This window comes from Ictidomys tridecemlineatus, chromosome 8 (genome assembly GCF_052094955.1).
Source record: "Ictidomys tridecemlineatus isolate mIctTri1 chromosome 8, mIctTri1.hap1, whole genome shotgun sequence".
In the NCBI taxonomy this organism is placed as follows: Eukaryota; Metazoa; Chordata; class Mammalia; order Rodentia; family Sciuridae; genus Ictidomys; species Ictidomys tridecemlineatus.
Window position 1 is genome coordinate 7017826 of NC_135484.1, and position 24988 is coordinate 7042813.

Genomic DNA, 24988 nt, shown 5'->3' on the forward strand with positions numbered 1-24988 from the left:
TACCTGCAAGTCAACCAGGACTGTGACTTTCCTCCCTCCTTATTTACACCTAGCCTATCCTTCCTGATCCTACATTTATATGGCTGGGCTTTTCCCCTTTGTATGTCACCTTGACCTTAATTCATTAAATTTCTTATGGTATTCATAGATCCATTTATCATGGTATTTTATAGAAATAATTAAATGTGTAATTTATAGTAATTCCTATTATGCCTTGAAATATCAGCATTATGGAAGTACATAATAACCAACACAACTTACACTGTAGTTTATATGTCATTCACAATGTTATGTAGTGAAAGAGAGCTGCCACGAGGAGTGAAGACCAGCCCACAGATTCCTCCTCAGATTCCAGCAAATCACTTAAGAGCAAATCACTTAGATCTTCTTCATCATTAATCTCACTGTAGTAAACTAATGTAAGAATTCTTTCTTTTTCTAATTTTAGTTGTAGGTGGACACAATACCTTTATTTCACTTATTTATCTTTATGTGGTGCTAAGAATGCTTGAAATATCAGCATTATGGAAGTACATAATAACCAACACAACTTACACTGTAGTTTATAATAAATGACAGAACTAAGGACACCACGGTACTGAGGCCTACTGACACCTACCTCCACTGGACGATCATTCTTTACCAGCGCTAGGCGTGCCCTTTGCAAGGAGCCATCCATCAGCTTGTGAAGTCTTAAGATTAATTTTCTTAACCCCATCTGCTTCAGGGCTTTGTCTACAAAAGGCCTATAAATAGAAGTCAGACAATGTCTACTGAAGCCCGCTTCGGTGCTGTAGTCTGCCGCTCCCCAGCCCACAGACTCCTCCTCAGATTCCAGTCTCTCAAGCTTCTTGGACACACAGTCTCGTGACTGGACATGGAAACCGCTGTCTACAGACGGCCTGACTTCTGGTACCTTCGGGTGGGAGATTCGCTCTTCTTCACTTTCATCTGCACTACTTTCCAATTCCTTCAATTCTCCCTCTGTGTCCTCACCCTCATCTTCCGGCTCATTACCTTTGGATGGTCGAGGGGAAGGGATTTCAAACACTGGCCAGCCAATGTCGGATAAATTCTTGATACCCAAAACAGTGCCCATAATCCGCAGTTTCTGGTTTAAGTCTTTTGTGATGTTTAACCACAAACAGAGTGCCTGCACCCTGTCCTGGAAGTCTTTTGCAGCATATTTTTCATAGTCCTTTTGGAGAGCCTGCAGCGATGGATAAAGTGCTTCTATATATTCCAACAGCTCCATTATCCGTTTTACCTGCTCAAATGAGACCCTCTGGCGCTGGAGGTGCTCATGGTATGTTGAGTAACCCATACTCTTTGTTCCGTGAGGAGCTTTGCACTGCCCTTCTATTGAAGTACCATTGAAACTAGCCCCATTTCTAACAAAGGCAAAGCTTCCATAATTAACCTTGAAAGTAAGGATTTCATTGATAATATCTGGGATGGCTTGACGGGCTGTATATAAAAAGAGGTCCTGGTCATTAATGGTCCGTCCTGCATGCCAGGCTTGTAGCTCTAACCAAATCAGTTCATTTGATCGGTTAAACCAAAAAGCAGAAGTATTTTCTTGTCCTCTTTGCTCCCTATCCTTCTTCTTTGAGACTGAGGTAAGCTTTAGCAGAAGTCGTAGGGTTTCAAAAAACTTTAAACGATCTGCAGGGCAGTCAGTCCTGGAAGTCTGGCGTGCGGTCCTGGCTATAGGCATGGGCACAGAAACCGGGAGCTTGGCGTTGCTACAGCCAAGGCTGAGGTAAGGCTTGTTGAGATCCACATCTGGAATTGATTTTTTTGGCAAAGACCCACTCACTGAGTCTAACATGAATGAGCACTGTACATTTTTCTTATGATCACGCTCTGTTGTTCTAAGAGTTGCTCGGATCTTTTTATCTTGCTTATAGCTATATTCTTCCACATTCTCCACTGTTTTCCCAGTGTCTTTATGTGGAGGCTGATTTGATGCATTCGTTTTTTCTATAAAAAAAAAAAACCAGAATATTATGTAACTGTAAAATATGAAGCTGCTCAATATTTTCAAAAATTGATATTCACATGTATTTATGAGACCATTATTGTGGGGTGGGAAACACCACAGGCTAAACATTTAAAGAATCAAAATATAGTTCTCTTTAAAATTCTAAAAAAAATTATATTCATTTTCCTTGATGCATCATATGTGCTGTATTCTATTAAATTCACACCTACTAACTAAAACTACTTGTTTACCTCTGCACTACAAAATGCAGTTATCAAAGCATTTCATCAAATTTCTTTAAGCTATCATCTTCAATGTAAGAAGGAACAAATGCCATGGGAGAGCTGACAGAGCCTGAATTCAAAAACATCCAATTCCTGCCTTTGTCATGAGCAAATCACTTAAGAGCAAATCACTTAGATCTTCTGCATCATTAATCTCACTGTAGTAAACTAATGTAAGAATTCTTTCTCTTTTAAATTTTAGTTGCAGGTGGACACAATACCTTTATTTCACTTATTTATCTTTATGTGGTGCTAAGAATCAAACCCAGTGCCTCACACATGCTAGGCAAGTGCTCAATAACAGCAACAAACCTAGCCCCTGACAAAAGATAAGCAAAAATATTAACTTTAATAACATGTTAAGACTCATAAATTAATTCAATATAATCTGTCCAGTCTTGTTAGTACTGGCATACAGTCATTCAAAATTAATGCAAACAAAGTAACTATCACATATTTCCTTCAGATAACTGTAAAAGTTTTAATAATTCCAAGTTTTGGAATTCATATTTGCATATTCTTCCTACAAAGAAACAGAATGATATACACAGTGTTGTGCTATGAGGATTGTAAGTGGAGATTAATGAGCTTAGTTTCTAACATATTAAAACTGAGGGCACTGTGAGACAGTCAGGTACAGATGTCTCTAGGTAACTAAAATACAGATGTTGGGCTCAGGGGAGAAATCCAAAGATATGAATCTATAGAATACAGAGATATACTTTAACAGCAGGATATTATGTAAGAACAATCAGGAAAAGTATGACGAAGAGAGGTAATGAGGACATAGAACAAAAGGTTGTATTAACTAGTATGTGTATCCCAAGAAAACAGCTTTGGGTTAAAGAAAATAAAGTCATATATAACAAAAAACAATTTTATTAGAGTTTAGGATTAAAATAACTTAGAAAATTAATGTGGTATAAAGCATTACTGATAATAGCCACAAAATGTTTGTATAAAGTTTATAATTTGAAAGTAATAGAGAACAGTGAAAAAGAATTATTTTGCTTATATATTTGTGCTTGCTCTTCCATAATTTAAAGGTCCTAAATGAAACAAAAATTTCTGGAATGACATTAATAATTCCAGAAGACTGGCTATAAATATTATGTCCAAATCTATGCTATATTTATAAAGTTGCAGACCATAAAAATACTTAGTCTAAATCTTTAAGGCAACAATCAAAAGACCAAAGCAAGGTCATAGTTTAACTTTTCTGCACGGATATAATCTCATTTTAGCAGGCCTGAAAAACTAATTTTGTAGGTCATCTGTATATACACAAGTCTTATTAAGTTTACCTTACAAGATTAAAGAATTTTTTAAAATCTAGATTTACATAAAGTAGTAATTAAATGTTAGGATATACAATCCATTGTGTATAAGGAAAAGCAAACTGGGAAAGAAGGCAAAGTGAGACAGAAACACTTATTTTTTTTTTCCCCAAAACACAAAACACATTTGTTTTGAAGAGTATATACAAAATGGAAATTCATAATCTAAGTTTAAATAATAATGCAATTTAAACTTAGTGTAAACTACAGTTCAAATAAATGTGCCAGTATGTATCCATCAGTCTACCTCAGCAGTAGCTACATTTTGCAAATATATTTATGATGGTACAAGTAAACGGAAGAGTACTTTCTAGCATTTAATGACCAAACAGACCTTTACAAAATCATAAAGGACTTATCAATTTAAAGGAGATTTGAGAAAAACACTAGGGTGTTACAAAAACATCTATAGGTTTAGACTCAAATTTCCCTAAACACTGTACATTTTGTGTTAAACCATTAACATCACTAGTGAACTTTTAGTATACCCCAAAGCCCATTATGATGGTCAGGTTAATTTTTTTCAGTGTTCTACTAATACTAAATCCCCCTGTAATTAAAACAAAAAGTCAATGCAAACAGAGCTTCTGCAAAGGAAAATGGGTCACAAGTACAGAAGTCAGAGACACAGAATGTTCTATGTTGCAAGTTTTAATTACAGGACTTCAAAACTAGTTCCCAACAGCTTAAGACAAGTAATACACCTATATCCCAAGTGGCTTTAAAATAAATGGTACAATTTCTTTAGCATAACAAAAGCAAACCTCTGAATACTTTTTGCATTTGGTCAATCAACAATAATTCCTGACAAATCAGAAGAATATGAAAAACTTATAAAAAGAACTTTATAGTTAAAATGAAAGCAGCCAATGACAAGCAGTATGGTTCACATGTTTAAAGACATTAGACAACTGAATTTCCACCATCCATGCACACATAGAAATGGCTCTGCAGAATATGTGTAAACCATTAACATCACTGATGAAATTTTAGTATACCCCAAAGCCCATTACTGATGGACCATATATGTGTTGTCTAAAATTTAAAACACTGGCCTTATCTCCTCTCAAGTGAGAAAGCATAAACAGTTACACATGATGTTTCCCTGAAAATATGAAATGATCATTAGAGCAAGGATATCCTCAGATATCACACAAGTATTCCCTTCAATTAATAAGTTTATTGCTTCTGCCTGCACTAGAAGAAAGTCCACACTGTATCCCTTGAGAAGTAGTGGTAATAGCCCTTCCACTCCCTCAAGCCTTTCAGTTGTAAAGACATAGCTTTAAGCCCTGGCCCTCAGTTTCTCACTCTATAAAATAGGGGAACTGTGTCCTCAATTCCTTTTCTAAAATATCATGAACCAACAAGTAATAAAAAAGAGGATATACTACCAGCATCTTTTCATCTTATCCATACAAATCAAATATTTATTTATTAACTAATATGGATTCAGTAGTGGCTACTTCACTGGTATCTATTTTAGATAAGAAACTTGGGTAAATTTCTTTGAGAAAATGAACAAAGATTGATTTTCAGAATGACAAATTATAAATAGCAAGCTATTTGTTTCCAAAAGGGTGAGAACAACAAGTAGTTAACAACCAACTGCAAATAAAGTTTTTAAACAGTTTAAAAAATCACCTTCTATAGGAAAATCATCCCGGCTATTTGGGAATTGCTCTCTGGATAAGAATGCACTCAAGTGGAAGTACAATGACCCACCACTCTTACCTCCCCTTTCCTCTTGAAGAGCTCCAAGGGGTATGCAGAGGGAACAAGCCATAAGAGATCACATACTAAAGAAATCTGTATGGAAAGGAAACTAGCCAAAGCGAAAGAAAGAACCCACTAAGGAAAAGGAGAGACAAGGATGAGCTTGAGGTCAACAGGGAAAACCTTCTCAGATGAGATAAGGAATAAAATTATGGTCTTGCACGGTAATATGTGGATGAGTTTCACTTATTACCGTGGAATCTGTTTTAGGGCAAGTGGTTTTCTAAATTTAACAGAGAACCCAAAACCCTAAGTTTTCAGTGATGTAAGGTTGCAGGCCATATGTGAGACAAGGAGGCCCAGCTCTGCATGGTTCAATTCACCTACCTCCAAAAAGAGCAGCAGGGACCAGACAGGAGGAAGTGGAAACAAAAAACACTCTCAACTTCTAGGAATACTAACTGGATTTTGGATCCTACCAAACAGAAAAGTGGAAGACTCTTAAGTGGCCTGAGCTCCCTTCCAGCTCTAAAATTTCTAAAAGTAGAAAACAGGTTCCATCCAAGGTTACAAGGTGCAGGATACCATCTAGTGGCTCCATAGTAACAGAGAGAGCCCTACAGCACTATAGGTCACTGGTAGATGGCAGAACTCTCAAGTGGTCTAAGGAATTCAGGGAAGGAAAGCCTGGCTATCTCTCCATGAATTCTTGATACACCATTTCTGGATGGACAGAATCTAAAAATTTCAACTTAAGAGATTAAAAGAATAAGAAAGGGCCATCAATCTTATACTTGGTCATCTTGGGTTAGTACACAGGAAAACACTTGGCCTCTTTCACATCTTCAAATGCCTTACAACACTAACTTTAACCAATAACTCAGGACAAACCTTTCTACCTCTAGATAATTATTTGTCTCCTCTATTAACAATATTACTAATGGTAACAATACAAAAATTAAGAAAATTTAAAAGCAGCATTAAATTCAAATTTAAAATAAAGGGAATTACTAATCTTATTTTGTTATTATTGTTGTTGTTTTTAGCTGTAGGTAGACACAATACCTTTATTTTATTTTTGTGTGGTGCTGAGGATCAAACCCAGTGCCTCACGCATGCTAGGTGAGCTCTCTTCCTCTGAGCCACAACCTCAGCCCCTAATCTTATTGTTCAAAGTATCAACCAACAGCTACATATCATATAAATCATATATACTAATATATAATATACATATCTTATCAATATTATATACCATTATATAAATATTATATGCAGTGCCCTTTCATGTTTATCTTTTTAAGTACAAGACTCACCTTTCAAATAAGATCGACTAATTGGCCTCCCTACATTATTCCTCTGGTGTTTGGCTGACATTCGTTTCATCTGTCGAGGAGTGCTGGGAGGAGAGGTGCCATACGGATGTTCTGTGTTTGCTTCATCAGAAAAGTCCTCAGGATCAGATTCAGGACTCTTGCAAGCTGAATCTCCCAATGTGTATGCTTGCCTATGAAAGACAGTACGGAGAGAAAACACTGAGTAATATGTCAAGTGAACTCAAACTCAACTGATTTCAATCTTTAAAGAACCCCTTAAAATGCTATGTGTATGTCTCCTCAGCATTATAATCCTTCTCTATTTCCACCTGTGAAAACTCAGTGAGACCTTCTTTCACTCAAAGGGATCAATGACTGTGACTGCTGCTGCTCTGGTATGAACAACAGAGAGCACAACATGGGACAACTGAGATGCTACCTCTGATATTTCCAGAGCTCTTTCTGACTTTAATGAAGTTTAAAACTAAAACCTTACAAATTAAGGGAAAAAACAGCAAAGGACTAGAAGATACAAATCAGAAAAAGAACTAAAAATGAACTTAAGAGCTAGCTACTGACAAGCTCAATTGATGAGTGGGCAAGTTCAGTCCTGCTCTCAACTCAGAACCTTGCTTCTCTCTCTGAAGGGCAAAGACAGAATAGGGAGTGATAAAGGAACACTTTATGGCCCATGCAGCAAAGAACAGAGCACAGACACAGTGTGACAGGTCCATTTTTCTAAGTTATCTGAAAGAACTACATCTATATAACATAATATAAGCCCTGACACCACTGAGCCCCTTAGAAATGGTTAAGATAGTTACCAACACAATAAAAAATGGGGGGGGGGGACAGTGCAAAGCTGAGTTCAGGTGGGTATGTGGGGGGAAAGAATGATGTAAAAGAAGAAAAAAAGAACTCACTTCTCTTCACCTACAAAATGCAATCTCTTATTAACTTGTTCTCTGAAAATATTGCCTATCAATTCTTTATCCCCAGCCAATTTCTCAAATGGTATGACTATTTTGATAACATTCTAGTTTTGCAAAACTAACAAAGTAAAATTTAATCACACAAACGTCAAACACACTTCAAGACAGCAAACTGGAAGGAATTAATCACAAAATTCTTTCCAAGTGAGTATCATCATGGTTTACCTCATTATGAATATTCTTTATAAAATACAGTTCAACTATATTCAGTATACAGTTTTCTTTCTGGCAACTTACATCCTGATATAAAAATCCAAGTTAATTCAAAATCATAAGGAAAAAGAAAAACCACTCTAAGGTCATCATCTTACCATAACAATAACAATACCATTACTAAACTAAACAAAAACTCAAAAAATAGGTTACCTTTTGAAAAATAGAAATTCTGCAGAATTATACCAATTTACAAAATTAAATTATATTTTTAACAACCCTGAGCTGTCAAACACTGATTTTTCAATGATGTACTTTTATTAGCCACTCTAGATACAGTGTGAGCACACCTGCCTGCTCCCAACTGTGCACACAGTAAGATATGCAAGTCAAACGGCCTGAAAGTCAACTAAAACAATGAGCAAATCTGTTTCTTTAGGCAAGCTATATTTACTATTTAAGTCTCATAAAGACATACAACAAATAGTACAACTTAGAGATTACCTTGGAATATTTTTATATACATTTCTTTTGTTTACTATAAAATAGTTGATTTGGATGATTAAAGAACATGGTTATAAATGTTAAGATCATTTCTTCTTCATTTGTTTTAGTGGTTAATTGAATGATAAACAGCATAGGCTTTGTGGACCTATGAATGGACTTAGATTCAAATACTGGCTCTGCTGCCAACTACCTATGTGGGCCTTGAACAAATTTAAAACCTCGTCCTTGCACATTTATGTCAGGAGCTGCCACACAAGAGCTGAACACCCCCTAGCTTTGAGTGATGGAAATGTGGAGACTGGCTTCCCCCCACAGAAGCAGGTGGATACCATAGAGATGGAGAGCAGAGGAGCAATGCTTTGGGAGTGGGCATTACCCAATGGAGTGGGTTTGCCTTCTTGTTCCTTGGTAATACTACCTCCTTACCTTTTTTGGATGGCATTTTCCATGGAACCTCCCTTTCTGTACCCCCTATATAAAAGTAAAGAATTCAGTTGGCTCTCTTTCTTTCCAATGGACCTCTAAGACCATGGGAGCCGTCCCGGATTTTGAAAGTGCATGCATGCTTTCTTCACCATTTTCTCAATTATTGATGTAGTCAGATTTTGTGAACCCAGCATAGGTCACCAGCCCAGTTAGATGGTGATACATTTACAAAATAAAAATAATAAATATTTAGACTCTATTTCTGTGTATTCACCTACTCCACACTGAAAAAGAAGTGCACGAAGGTATAGAACTGAAAACCATTTTAATGTCTTTTAAATTCTTTCAAACACAGCAATATAAGGATTTTGTTTTACTTAATTTCCCCAGTAATACATTTAAAATAAATATTACAGAAAATGATTTTGCATTTTATTATTTATGTGCCACCAATACTGTCTAGCATAATGATCACGGATTTCAATGCTTTTCTACAACAACATATTTCATACACTAAAATGGAAATCACTAGAAAACCATACCACAAACATTTGGTCAATTAAATTCATCAAAGCTAGGCAGCATGGAGTAGTGGGATAAATAGAAAAATGGAGTCAGCTAAGAAATAGCAAACAAAAACCCATTCAGAACATGACCTCTGCAGTCATGGAATGCCAAGTCCTAGCTCTCCTGCATGGATAAAATATACACTTCTAAATTTTTCCAAGACCAGTAAGGAGACTAATTTAAAATTAGTCTACAATCTGAAAAGCTTTAGGAAATTTACTTATGAAGCATTTTTTGTTTTGTTTTGTTTAAGAATCAAACCAAATAATGGGAATAAAGGACTATGCAAAATATAAAATGGTCTCTTTTACCAGTGTCTAGCAGTAGTGTGTAGATGAATAAATTCAATTAGTGTAAAATAAAGCGAAACAGGGTTTTTTGAAGAGGGACTAACAATGTCAAACCTCAGTGATACAGATGGTAAGCCCCTGACCTGAGGACAGTCTTGACATAAAAGAAATATGTACCCTCATCTGATCTACATAAAATAGAATTGAATCCTGTGTTTTAAGCAGCTAAAGAGCCTAAAGAAAGCAAATCTAATAAAAAGACAATTCTCATGAGATTTTAAATTAGGGAAACAGGAAGAGATTTGTGTTGAGTCGTCCTCAACTATGGACAAATTATTTCCCCACACGTGAAAAAAATTCACTTGGCTGCACTCCCCAAATAAAAGTAGAAGAATAAATCTTTGTAATAAAATTCTACAGAATCTGACAATCTATTGATTCCAAATCTGTCATCTATAACAAAACAAAAAGTCTTAGTCTTTATACCTTCACAAGGACACAATAAACACTGACTTCAAAGTATAACTATTCTAACAGCAGACATTAAAGAATCTCATTGAAATGAAGATGAATACTGTCATAAACAACATGAAATGTAACACACTTCATATTCCCTTTTTCATTATGCATCAGAAAAAATGAATTAGGAAAGATGTCATGTGGTGCTCCAAGGTACCACACTTAAAATTAAAATGAATTTTATGGCAGGTTATCACATGATGGTAAAGCTATGCATTTTGTACTTCCTTAGAATTTACTTAGCCAAAATGGTATTCACCCTGGTCAGAAATGTTACTGGTTTACAGTCCAACCAAGAAATTTAGTCCAACCAAGAAATTACCTGTCAGAACAAAGTTCAACGTTATTTAAAATAAATGTTTAAAAGTCAAACATCCAATAAATAAATTCATGTCTGCTATCCTATCAAAAATCACTAAAGGAAGAGTCAATACTAAAAATGACTCAAATGGAACTTAATAGAGAGGAAAATATACCTGAATGAAAAACACTCTAGTCAGAATAACTGTAAATTAGACACAGCAGAAGAAAAGATCAGTACATAAAGACATGGTAACTGAAACTCTCCAAAATGAATCAGAGAGAAAAAGATTGGGGGAGGAGGGAGCAGAGTCTCAATATCCCTCTGGACAATATTAAAGAATCTAACATTTCCATTACTAGAGTCCAAAATTAGAGAAGACACAGAAAAAATAATTAAAGAAATAAAGACTGAAAACTTCAAATATAAAGTTCACAGATCCAGCAAGCCCATGAACTCCAAGCAGGAGAACTATAAAAAAAAAAAAAAAAAAAAAACTACGAGTTTTTCATTACCCACATCATAAACAAATTGCTGAAAATCAGTGAAAAATCTTCAATGCAGCCAGAAGAAAGGCAACTTATGTTTGGTAGCCTTAGCTTAGAAGTAATATAGTATAGGGAAGATACCAAGCAATAGTTTGTATCTCTTATAAAAAAATTGTACACAAAATCTAGGAAAATAAATACAGGTGGTAAGTTCAAAAGAACTTGCATCATTTCAATTAACCATACACATCAATGGTTAGCTGACTGGTTTGGAAGGTTCACGTGGATGCCAATTACTCTGGATGAGAAAAGTGGTACAAGGTCTACTTTTTGCCTTATTTGTGTTTAAAAAAATTTGAATATGAAATGTGTTTCTGGTACTAAACTTCTGACAGTCACAAAAAAAAAAAAAAAAAAAAAGGCTCACTCTTTCAACATATAACCCTCCTAAGTACTACCCACTTTACACCAGAATCTGGTCAAAGTAAAGTATGTCTTGAACTCAATCCAAGGAAGTGTGGATAGTTTTTAATGAAAAATGCATGGAAAGAAGATCAAAATTCAAGTAACTGGGGTTAAACAGTTCTACTCTGACTTATTAGGTAAAGCACAATAAAGCCTGAAACAGCTCATTTGTAAAATGCAGTTAGGTTAGACAAGTTCAAAAACATGTCATTCTGCAAAAGCCCCTAAGTTTTTTTTTTAACTTCATTAAGTTATTCAGTAATGACATCAGAAATTTTTTTTAAAAGTATTTTATTCGTTTAAGAAGGGCAGTACTCATCTTTCTTTCACCTCCTCCTCACCAACAACTGTTCTTCAGCACATAGTAATTAAAGGGAAATTTCTGCCACTGGGAAAGCAGAGGAGAGGTCTGGGCAGAGTGGTTGACTTTAGGTTTCTTTTTTTTAAGAATCTGTAGAGTTTACTTGGCCTGCAACATAATGCAAAGGTAGCTGAGTTTGAAAGTACATGGTTGGTTCCTATTTCTTCAAGACCCAATTTATTCATAAGTTAGTTGATTTTGAAAGACTACATCTGAACATTCATCAGCTAACCTCCACATGAACTGTCAAACCTCTGCTTACCAAGCATTCACTCTGTAACTTCTACACTAATTCCAGCACAAGGTCTTTGCAAACCTTGCTGATCTCCATTATTTATCAGGATACATACTCAGACATTTTGTGTTTTAAATAAAATTCACCTTTTTTTTTTAACAAAAGTAGATTTTTTAAAGTATATGGTTTATAAGAGCTGGGGTTGTGGCTCAGCAGTAGAGAGTTGGTCTAGCACAGGTGAGGCCCTGGGTTCCATCCTCAGCACCATATAAAAATAAATCAATTACTTAAAGATATTGTATCCAACTGCAACTAAAAATAAATAAATATTTTTAAAAGTATATGGTTTATGGTTTTCTTCATCTCTCCTCAACTACAAATGAAGCTCCAAACAGACAGGAACGCATATGTATTCCTTACCACCATCTCTCCAGCGCCCACAAAAGTCCCTGGTAACAGTATATGCTCAACAACTTCTTTTTTTTTTTATTAGTTGCTCAAAACATTACAATGATCTTGACATATCATATATCATACATTTGATTCAGATGGGGTATAAATTCTTATTTTTCCCACATGTACAGATTGCAGGATCACATTGGTTATACAGCCACGTTTAAACATACTGCCATACTAATGTCTGTTGTATTCTGCTGCCCTTCCTATCCCCTTCCTATCCTCCTCTCCCCTCCCTTCCCATCGTCTCTCTCTACCCCATCTACTGTAACACATTTCTCTTTTTTTCCCTTCCCCCTCACATCCTCTTATATGTAATTTTGTATAACAATGAGGGTCTCCTTCCATCTTCCGTGCAATTCCCCTTCTTTCTCCCATTCCCTCCCACCTCTTGTCCCTGTTTAATGGTAATCTTCTCATGCTCTTCCTCCCTGCTCTGTTTTGAGTTGCTCCCCTTATATCAAAGAAGACATTCGGCATTTGTTTTTTTAGGGATTGGCTAACTTCACTTAGCATAATCTGCTCTAATGCCATCTATTTCCCTGCAAATGCCATGATTTTGTTATTTTTTAGTGTTGAGTAATATTCCATTGTGTATAAATGCCACATTTTTTTTTATCCATTCATCTATTGAAGGGCATCTAGGTTGGTTCCACAGTCTAGCTATTGTGAATTGTGCTGCTATGAACATTGATGTAGCTGTATCCTTGCAGTATGCTCTTTTTAGGTCTTTTGGGAATAGTTCGAGAAGGGGAATAGCTGGATCGAATGGTGGTTCCATTCCCAGCTTTCCAAGGAATCTCCATACTGCTTTCCAAATTGGCCGCACCAATTTGCAGTCCCACCAGCAATGTACAAGTGTACCCTTTTCCCCACATCCTCGCCAGCACTTGTTGTTGTTTGATTTCACAATGGCTGCCATTCTTGCTGGAGTGAGATGGTATCTTAGAGTGGTTTTAATTTGCATTTCTCTGATTGCTAGAGATGGTGAGCATTTTTTCATGTATTTGTTGATTGATTTCAACAACTTCTTACGAATGAATTCCTGAGTTTAGTAGTTTTATCTTGATAGATTTTTAAATTACATTAGAATACGATTATTTTTCATTATTTTTATAAATAATAAAAATTTTTAAAAAGCTTCAAGTATTAGAGATTGTTGACTTCTGGCAATACTGCTGCTTAAGCAATACTGAAACCCTGAATGCCGACAAGACTATCTATGGTAGCAATTAGGTATGGTGTAGACAATAATGATTCTGGAAGACAAATGGTTTGAGTCAGATTAACATGGACCGAAATCCCCATGTCCCTGCACTTAGGAATCCTAAGAACAAAAGTTTTCATGTTTTAAACAAATTATATGTATTTTCTTGCAAACACTTTGCACTTAGAAGTCTTCTGATCCAATGCCACTGAGAACTTGTATTTGGCCAGTTAATTAAAATATGTATATTAAAAGCATTAAAAATTAAACATACATATAGAAAAAAATGAATACTGTGGTGGCTATTATTTTGATGGCCTTTGATGAAACTGGCCTTTTGGTAGTCACATTTTTATATAATCACCTCCTCTTGAATTTGGAATGACCCTGTGACTGGTTTAACCAGTGGAATGTAGCAAAAATGAAAGTGGGCCAGTTTTGAACCTAAACCTTAATGAGGCCTCCTTTATACTCTAGGGGAAACTAGCCAGGAGGTAAGAGGCCCAACCCAGCCACGTGGAGGCTGCAGGAAGTAGAGGGCTAGGTCAAAGTCAGGCTTCTTCAGATCTTCAGTTGTCCCTGTCCCGACAACACACACAACAAGCAGAAAAACCACTCAATACTATGACAGGTAATAAATGGTTTTTATATTAAACTGTGACGTGGTTTGTTAAACTATAATAGATAACTGCTACACATAAAAAACTTTAAACACTTTGTTTTCATTTTAAACCCATGAAAGGGTTTTAAGTGATCATTATTTTGATGCGAGCCACAGCCTTGTCTTTTTAGTGTAGGTCCTTTGAAGAAGTGATGAGCCCACTTCATGGTTTGCTAGATGTACAATGCATCATTTACAACTTCCCCTTCGTATTTCTTTAAAATAGAACAAGAATGTAAAGACTCTGGAGCAGTTTTTCAGGATTTTCATGATTTTTACTCTTCAACTTTGAACAGCTCTCATATATACCTAATATTTTTTTTTTACAACTTTTTTTGCATGTGACTCACCTATATTAAGATTTTGTAGTGCTGGGGCTGTAGCTCAGTGGTAGAGTGCCAGCCTTGCATGTGTGAGGCACTGGGTTCAATCCTCAGCACCACATAAAAATAAGTAAAGATATTATGGCCATCTACAATTAAAAATTTAAAAAAAAAGATTTTGTAAAGCATTTCAAATTAGTTAATGTGGAAACTATGGTCCTACTTTGCACACACATTTCAGATCTGTTTAACAGTATACAGAATCATGAAATTACAACTAAAAAGTAGAATAAAACTAAATAGATTAAGAGCAAATCAGGAACTCTTGATAAGCACATAATTCAAGTGATGGGAACATAAAATCATGGGTATTCTAGGGAGCAACCCACTAACTATGAACATGAGTCGGTATATTTTATAGAAGAAATGACCTGGATAGAATCAGATCTTGGAAAACTAGACATGCAACATACCTTCTAGCATAAATCTTCTGATTCACTGATAGATTTATACAAAGTATATTTTATCAGTCCTACACTAGGAGAATAAAAAAGAATGCATGAAGATAGAAAACTATATATATATATATATATATATATATATACACACACACACACATATAAATGGGTATACACATATGGAATTTGTGTATATAAACTAACTCACACACACACACACACACACATATGATGACAAATCACCCCATATGGATAAACTTTACTCATTATTATAAATAAAAATAAGATGTATAAAAATATTTTAGATGCTTTGATAAATTCTAAAATGAAATACAATATAACACAATGCTTTAAAGACTTAATACTAATTATCTTTCACTTCTGATTAAATAGAAGCCTCTTCAAAAAGAAGTAGAACAAAAAATAAAAAGGGAAAAAAGCTTTAGTCATGTAAATACACATGAGTTGTGTTATACATGAAAAGATTAAAAACAAAATTTTTTTTACTAGATCTAGTAACTAAAAAAATTGTGTGAATATGTCAATATCTTCATCCAAAGCTCTGAGAATAATTACCACATCCTATGTGTACATAAAAAAACAATCAAAATTGCTCAGGCTTCTTTGGAGACGCAGCTGCTTTTACAGGGCAATGCAGCAGGGAGCAAAGGGAAGGATGTCCCTGAAGTACAAGTGAATGACACTGTGTAACACTGTGGACACATTCTGCAATGAAATGCCAACCAAAAATAATCAAAGGAAAGCAACATAAAATAAAAGTGATGGTTCTTTCAAAGCTTGTTTTAGAGTTAACTAAACAGAAAGATAGGGATATTCAGAAGATAAGAACTGTCAAGATGGGAAGAAAAAACAAACAAGGGATTATGACAAGGGTATATAAAGAGAAACAAGAAAAATGTTTAGAACTTTAAAGGTGGCAAAAATAATGAATTATGATTTCCTCCTACCCATTCTCTTTCTTACAAATGAGAACATTAAAAAAAAATTCTTATTCAAAGACAATTTTATTTGTGGAAAAACATTTCATATCATGTATTACTTTCCTGGCATTCTTAGAAATAAAATAACTGTAGAGCCATTTCCTCAGGAAAAAGATGAGCTGCCTGTATCTCCTGAGCTCAAGCTTCCTTATCTTAAAATTTGAATTGTAAAATTAACTAACTGTAAATGTGCCCCACAACACATATCATATGCTTAAAACATGACCTCCAACTGTTGGGAGAACAAGTCAAGGACATGTAAGCACGTGAGATAGCCTTTTCAGTTTTCAGTGAAGCAAAATGAAAAGAAGTGAGGGACAGATTAGGAGAATTTGGACACTGAAGCTCACTTCTGCTTTGCATTAGTACAAACCTGAGGACCAGTCTTGGTTTCTAATACCATTCTCCAGTAAAAGAGAATTTTAGAGAAATGGTTGACTCTAGGACTGGGTCAAGAAGGGTACACATAAGCCTGGAGCACCTCAGAGATCGCAAGTGAGAAGGAACACAGTAGCTCAATGAAAGAGCATCCATTTGGCCCAGGCCAGAAAAATCTAAGCAACAAAGTCCATGGGGGCGGTACGGAGTTGCAAACATAAATCCAGAAGTCCACATCAACAGTTACAGGACAAACCAATAAACAGATGACAGAAGAGACAAATCTCCTATTCAGAAAAAAAGTCAAATTACTTACGTAGATACTTCCCTCTCAAAGAGACGGAGCTTAATTCTCCCCAAGTGTAGGCTGCACTTTTAGTGACTTATTGCCAAAGGATGTGCAGAGGTAAAGAAAAAATAACTTTCCAATAGAGAAATAAACCAACTCTCCATCACCCAGGTGGTCAGGGTTAACATCATCAGTGATGAGTCATGTTGACAACACATGCTCCTGATACATATGTTGAGAAAAGCCCTCCACCCCTGTGGACAAACTCAAATTGAGGGATATTCTACAAAATACCTAACCAGTACACAAATGGTTGAAGTCATCAAACACAAAGGAAAACCTGAGAAACTAAGAACAAACAGAAAACTAGGGAGACAATCTGGTATCCTGGAAGGGACCTAGAAACAAGAAAAGAATATCAGGAGAAAACAAATGAAATCCAAACAGAGTACCAAGCCACATAATAATGTGTCAATACTGGCTTATCAGTTATAACAGACGTATTCAGAAATGTAACACTAATGAACAGATAAAAATGGGCATAGAATACATGGCAAATCTCTGTACTATTTTTTCAACTGTCTAAATCTAAAACTATTTTAAAATTAACTACATTAATTGGAACAGTGTCATGACAAATCTGAATAAATTCAGTGTTACTAAACAAGTATATAGAATAAGAGACAAAACTAAACCAAAACTGTAAAGATTAATTATAAAATTAAACAGTTTTTATTAGAGCATTATAGTTACACATAATAGTTGGATTCACCACGACAAACTCGTATACATGCATGGAATTCAATTTCAGTTCATGATCCCCTCTTTTCCCTCCCCTCCCCCCTTCTCCTTCCTCTACTAGACTTCCCTTCCCTTATCTATTTATATTTTATTGATTCTTTTACTTAAACATAAAAATTCTCTGTGGTATGTTTATATATGTACATAATGTGATTTTAAAAAATAAATGACAGCGGAATGCATTACAATTCTTATTACATGTATATAGCATAGTTTTTCATATCTCTGGTTGTATATAAAGTATGTTGACACCAATTCATGTCTTCATACATGTACTTTGGATGATGTCTATCACATTCCACTGTCCTTGCTAACCTCCTGCCCCCTCCCTTCCCCTCCCACCCCTCTACTCTATCTAGAATTCATCTATTCTTCCCATGTTCCCCCTCCCTACCCCACTATGAGTCAGTCTCCTTGTATCAGAGAAAACATTTCGACATTTGTTTTGGGGGGATTGGCTAACTTCACTTAGTATTATCTTCTCCAACTCCATCAATTTACCTGCAAATGCCATGATTTTATTCTCTTTTATTGCTGAGTAAAATTCCATTGTGTATATATGCCACATTTTTTTTTATCCATTTATCACTGAAGAGCATCTAGGTTGGCTCCACAGTTTGGCTACTGTGAATTGTGCTGCCATAAACTTTGATGTGGCTGTGTCCCTAAAGTATGCTGTTTTTAAGTCTTTTGGGTATAATGTCCCTGTAGTATACTGTTTTTAAGTCTTTGGGGTATAAACCGAAAATACGGGTAGAGGGTCAAATGGTGGTTCCATTACCAGATTTCCAAGGAAATCTCCTAACTGCTTTCCATATTGGCTGCACCAATTGCAGTCCCACCAGCAATGTATGAGTGTACCTTTTTCCCCACATCCTCGCAAAAACTTATTGTTGTTTGTCTTTATAATAGCTGCCATTCTGACTGGAGTGAGATGATATCTTAAGAATAGTTTTGATTTGCATTTCTCTAATTGCTAGATATGATGAACATTTTTTCTTATATTTATTGATTGTATATCCTCTTCTGAGAAATGTCTGTTCAGGTCCTTGGCCCATTTGTTGATTGGGTTATTTGGATTTTTTTGGTACTTAGCTTTTTGAGTTCTTGCTCTATCTGATACGTGAGGGGTAAACATTTGCTCCCAGGATATAGGTTCTCTGTTCACCTCACAGATTGCTTCTTTTGCTGAGAAAAAAACTTTTTAGTTTGATCCCATCCCATTTATTGATTCTTGGTTTTAATTCTTGTGTTATAGGAGTCTTATTAAGGAAGTTAGGGCCTAATCCCACATGATGAAGATTAGGGCCTACTTTTTCTTCTATTAGACACAGAGTCTCTGGTTTAATTCCTAGGTCCTTGATCCACTTTCAGTTGAGTTTTGTGCATGGTGAGAGAGAGAGGTTTAATTTCATTTTGTTGCATATGGATTTCCAGTTTTCCCAGCACCATTTGTTGAAGATGCTATCTTTTCTTCACTGCATGTTTTGGCACCTTTGTCTAATATAAGTGGGTTAAAACACTAGAAAAACTAAGGATAACAGGAACATATCTCAACATCGTAAAGGCTATCTACACTAAGCCTCAGGCCAACATCATTCTAAATGGATAAAAATTAAAGGCATTACCTCTAAAAACTGGAACAAGACAGGGATGCCCTCTTTCACCACTTCTATTCAACATAGTTCTTGAAACACTGCCAGAGCAATTAGATGAAAGAAATTAAAGGGATATGTATAGGAAGAGAAGAACTTAAATTAGCACTATTTGCTGATGATATAATTCTATACCTAGAAGGCCCATAATGTGATTTTATCAAGAATACACTCTGCATGGCCTCCCCTTTCCCAGCCCCCCACTGTCTCCTGATCTCCTTCCAAACTGTTGATCTTCCCTTCATCTTTATGATCTCCTATCCTTCTCTTCCCTTTCCTTTATTTTACTCTAGTTTCTGCATATGAGAGAAAACATATGACCTTTGAGTTTCTGAGTTTGGCTTATTTCATTTAACATGATATTCTCCATTTCCATCCATTTGCCATTAAATGCCATAATTTCATTCTTCTTTATGATTGAGTAAGAACTCCATCGTGTATATATACAATTTCTTAATCCATTCTTCTATATTTAAACACCTGGGTTGATTCCATAATTTATTGTGAATTGTGTTGCTATAAACATTGAGGTGACTATTGTTATAGTACACCAATTTTAGATCTTTTAAGAAACTACCAAAGAGTGAGACAGCTGAGTCAAATAGTGGTCCCATCAAAGTTTTCTAAAGAATCTCCATACTGTTTTCCAGATTGGCTGCACGAATTTGCAGCCCTATCAGCAATGTATGAGTGTGCCTTTTCCCCCACATACTCACCAAAACTTACTGTTGCCTGTATTCTTAATAGCTGCCATCTGACTAGAGTGAGATGAAATTTTACTTTGATTTGTATTTCTCTAATTACTAGAGATGTTGAACATTTTTTCATATATTTGTTGATCCATTGTATATCTTCTTCTGAGAAAAGTCTGCTCAACTCCTTAGCCCATTTATTGATTGGGTTGTTTTTGTTGTTGTTGTTGTTTGTTTTCTTGGTGTTAAATTTTTGACTTCTCTATATATCCTGGAGATTAGTGCTCTATCTGACATGCATGTGGCAAAAATTTGCTTCCGAAGTATAGGTTCTCTATTCACCTCATTTATTGTTTCTTTTGTTGAGAAGATTTTAGTTTGCATCCATCCCATTTATTCATTCATTCTTGATTTTATTTCTTGCATTTTAGGAGTCTCGTTAAGGAAGTTGGGGCCTAATTCGACATGATGAACATTTGGGCCTACTTTTTCTTTTATTAGGCATAGGAGTCTCTGGTCTAATTCCTAAGTCCTTGATCCACTTTTAGTTTTGTGCATAGTGAGAAATAGGGGTTTAGTTTCATTTTGCACACATGGATTTCCATTTTCTCAGCACAATTTGTTGAAGAGGCTATCTTTTCTCCAATATGTGTTTTGGCAACTTTGTCTAATATGAAATAACTGAATTTATGTGGGTTTGTCTCTGTGTCTTCTATTCTGTACCATTGGTCTATGTGTCTATTTTGGTGCCAATACCATGTCATTTTTGTTACTATAGCTTTTAGTATAAAGTCTGATATTGTGATGCCTCCTGATTCACTCTTCTTGCTAAGAATTGCTTTGGCTATTCTCAGTTTCTTATTTTTCCAACTGAATTTCATGATTGATTTTTCTATAAGGAATGACGTTGGGATTTTAACTGGAATTGCACTGAATCTGTATAATGTCTTGGGTAGTATGGCCATTTTGACAATATTAATTCTGCCTATCCAGGAGCATAGAAGATATTTCCATCTTCTAAGGTCTTCTTCAATTTCTTTCTTTAGTGTTCTGAAGTTTTCATTGTAGAGGTCTTTCACTTCTTTTGTTAAATTGATTTCCAAGTACTTTTTTTTTTTTGAGGCTATTGTAAATGGGGTAGTTTTCTTAATTTCTCTTTCATAGGACATATATCACTGATATATAGAAACACATTTGATTTTTGGGAATTGATTTTATATCCTGCTACTTTGCTGAATTCATTAATTCTACAAATTTTCTAGTGGAATTTTTTGTATCCTCTAAGTGTATAGAATCATGTCATTAGCAAATAATGATAGTTTGAGTTCTTCTTTTCCTATACGTATCCCTTTTTTTCATCTAATTGCCTGGCTAGAGTTTCAAGAACTATGCTGAATAGAAGTGGTGGAAGAAGGAATCCCTGTCTTGTTCCAGTTTCTAGAGGGAATGCTTCCAACTGTTCTCCATTTAGAATGATGATGTACTTGGGTTTAACATATATAGCCTTTACAATGTTGAGGTATGTTCCCATTATCCCTAGTTTTTCTAGCATTTTGAACATAAAAGGGTACTATATGTTGTCAAATGCTTTCTCTGCATCAATTGATGTAATCATGTGATTCTTATCTTTAAGTCTACTAACGTGATGAATTACATTTATTGATTTCTGTATGTTTAATCAATCTTGCATACCTGGAAAAAACCCACTTAATCATGGTGCGCTACTTTTTAAAATATGTTTTTGTATGCGATTTGCCAGAATTTATTGAGAATCTCTGCATCTGTGTTCATCAGGGATATTGGTCTGGAATTTTCTTTCCTTGATGAATCTCTATCTGATTTTGGTATCAGTTTGAAAGGGTTCTCCCCTGTTCTATTACAAGAAATAACGTAAGAAGTATTAATTCTTCTTTGTAGGTCTTGTAGAATTTGGCTGAGAATCCGTCTGGTCTGGGCTTTTCTTGGTTGGTAGGTATTTGATAGCATCTTCTACTTGCTTGCCTTAAATTGTTGTTTAAATTGTGTATGTCCTGCTGGTTCAATATGGGTATATCATATGCCTCTAGAAATTTGTCAGTGTCTTTGAGGTTTTCTATTTACTGAAGTATGAATTTTCAAAATAGTTTCTAATTGTTTTCTGTATTTCAAGAGCGTCTGTTGTGACATATCCTTTTTCATTTCAGATTGTAGTGATTTGTCTCTTTTCACTAGGGTAACAAAGGGTTTGTCAATTTTATTTATTTTTTCAAAAAACCAGCTTTTTATTTTGTCAATTTTTTGAAATGTTTCTTTTGTTTCAATATCATTGATTTCAGTCCTGATTTTAATTATTTCCTATCTTCTATTACTTTTGGTGTTGGTTTGTTCTTCTTTTTCTAGGTCTTTGAGACGCAATATCAGGTTGTTTATTTGTTGGCTTTTTCTTTTTAGTGAATGAGCTTAATGCAATGAACTTTCCTCTTAGCACTGCCTTCACAGTATCCCAGAGATTTTGATATGATAGTTTTCATTTATCTCTAAGAATTTTTTTTATCTCCTCCCTAATGTCTCCTGTTATCCATACATCATTCAATAGTACATTTTTTAGTCTCCAGGTGTTGCAGTAGCTTCTATGTTTTATTTTATCATTGATTTATAATTTCATTCTATTATGGTCAGATAGAACATAGGGTAGTACTCTTTTTTTTTTTTTTTTTTTTTGGTATTTGCCAAAACTTGTTTTGTGGCATAATATAGGGTCTATTTTGGAGAAGGATCCATATACTGCTAAGAAAAAAGTGTATTTACTCATTTATGGATGGAATATTCTATATGTGAGTTAAGTTTAAATTACTGATTGTTTTATTGAATTCTATAGTTTGTTTAGTTTTTGTTTGGAAGATCTATCCAGTGTTGAATGTTAAAGTCACCCAGTATTATTGTGTTGTGGTCTATTTGATTCTTGAGGTTGAGAGGGGTTTGTTTAATATACATAGATGCCCCAATTGTTATGTCTTGTTGATGTATGGTTCCCTTGAGTAGAATGAAATGTCCTTCTCTGTCCCTTTTTACTAACTTTAGTTTGAAGTCCACATTATCTGATATGAGGATGGAAACCCCTGATTGTTTACATGGTCAATGTGAGTGACATGTTTTTTCCCATCCTTTCACCTTCAGTCTGTAGATGTCTTTTCCTATGAGATGGAGTCTCTTGAAGGCAGCATATTGTTGGGTCTTTTTGTTTTTTAATCCAATCTGTCTGTCTGTGTCTTTTAATTTATGAGTTTAGACCATTCACTTTGAGGGTTATTACTGAAATACATTTTGTATTCCTGGTCATTGTGGTTTATTTTTGGTTTTTAACTTGACTTGGTTTCTCCTTTGATTGGCCTTTCCTTTAGTGTAATTCCTCCCTTTCCAGATTTTCATTGTTGTTTTTCATTTCCTCCTCATGGAATATTTTGCCAAGAAAGTTCTGAAGTGCAGGCTTTCTCACTGTAAATTCTTTTAACTTTTGTTTATCATGGAAGGTTTTTATTTCATCAAATCTGAAGCTTAACTTTGTTGGATATAATAAGATTCTTGGTTGGCATTACTTTCTTTCAGAGCTTGGTATATGTTGTTCCAGGATCTCCTTACTTTGAGGGTCTGGGTTGGAAAATCTGCTGAGATCCAAATTGGTCTTCCCTATATTACATTATCTGATTCCTCTCCCTTGTGGCCCTTAAAGTTCTATTCTTATTCTGTATGCTAGGTGTTTTCATTATACTGTGTCTTGGTGTAGATCTATTGTAAGTTTGTACATTTAGTGTCCTGTAAGCCTCTTGTATTTGATTTTCCAATTCATTCTTCATGTTTGGGAAATTTTCTGATATTGTTTCATTGGAGAGATTGTATATTCCTTTGGTTTAAATCTCTGTGCCTTCCTCTATCCTGATAAATTTTAAATTTGGTCTTTTGATGTTATCCCATATTCTCGGATGTTCTGTTCATGGTTTCTTACCACCTTCACTGTGTGTTCAACTTTACTTTCAAGGTTGTATATTTTGTCTTCAGTGTCTGAGATCCTATCTTCCAAGTGATCTAGTGTATTGGTGATGCTTTCTATTGAGTATTTTTATTTGATTTATTGTTTCCTTCATTTCAAAGATTTCTTTTTTTTTTCCAGAAACTCACTCTCTTTCTTGAAGTAATCTTTTGCTACCTGTATTTGTTCTCATCTCTTTATTGGAGTGATCAATTTTTACCTGTATTTGCTCTTATGTCATTCTTTAATTCACATATCATTTTAATTATGTACCTTCTGAACTCCTTCTCTGACATTTCATCTACTGTTCTGTAATTGGATCCTATTGTTGTAGAATCTTGGTTTGTTTGGGGCACTTTCCTCCCTTGTTTTTTCATGTTGTCTATGTGTCTTCCTCTCTTGCAGTGCAGATCTGAGGTATTGCTGTTTCCACCCTATAATCTTGTAGCGTACCTGCAGGTTACCAATACCTCACCTTTAAATGGGAGATCAATGTTTACAGGACCCAATGCAACCAATATGCAGCCATATATCTACTAGCTTCTACTTAGACATTTACAGTTTTGTCACTATGAACAGAAATGATGAATTTGGTTATCTTCTACCATATAGCCAATAGGTTTGCATAAGGGTTTACAGTTTCTAATGATGGACAGATGGTGGGGGGTAGGATATGATGTTTATGAGGTAGGATGTGAGAATACAGAGGCATTAGAGTATAGGATAAGTGAAAGGGGAATCAAAAGAAGTTGGATGTTAGAAGGAGAAAAGAGAAAGAGAGGCGACCCCATGCAAGGCTCCTTTTTGCCTCTGCAGCAGGATGGTATTTGTTAGCACATCTAGTAGGGATACTTCTGGTGCAACTGGGCCCCAGGGACCTTGGTGATGGTCTTCCAGGTCCTGGTTGTTGTCCCTAGATGGAAGTGGCAACGTCTCTGGTTGGTGGCAGCAGTAGCGTCAAGAGTGTAGGTACCCTGATGTTGAATTTCCAGGCTCCAGTGGTGTCCCATGATGGAAGCTGCCCCAACTAAAGATGGCAGAGGTGGCAGCGGAGGTAACCCAAGATGGCAGTGGAGGTATTCCAAGATGGAAGCTATTGTCAGAGATAGGGCTGGAAGGATGG

The 24988-nt window shown here is 35.4% G+C and overlaps 1 protein-coding gene across 7 annotated transcripts in view; it reads right to left on the reverse strand.

Moving 5' to 3' along the window:
• Map3k4 (mitogen-activated protein kinase kinase kinase 4) overlaps positions 1 to 24988 on the reverse strand; it is a 101367-nt gene that overhangs the window by 55962 nt on the left and 20417 nt on the right. For all 7 annotated transcript variants that reach the window (XM_078018790.1, XM_078018789.1, XM_078018786.1 and 4 more), the window contains exons 2-3: positions 6635 to 6825; positions 620 to 1983 (exon numbers count right to left, since the gene is read on the reverse strand). In XM_078018790.1, coding sequence (XP_077874916.1) covers positions 620 to 1983; positions 6635 to 6825 — 1555 coding nt within the window. The remainder of the gene's footprint in view (positions 1 to 619; positions 1984 to 6634; positions 6826 to 24988) is intronic.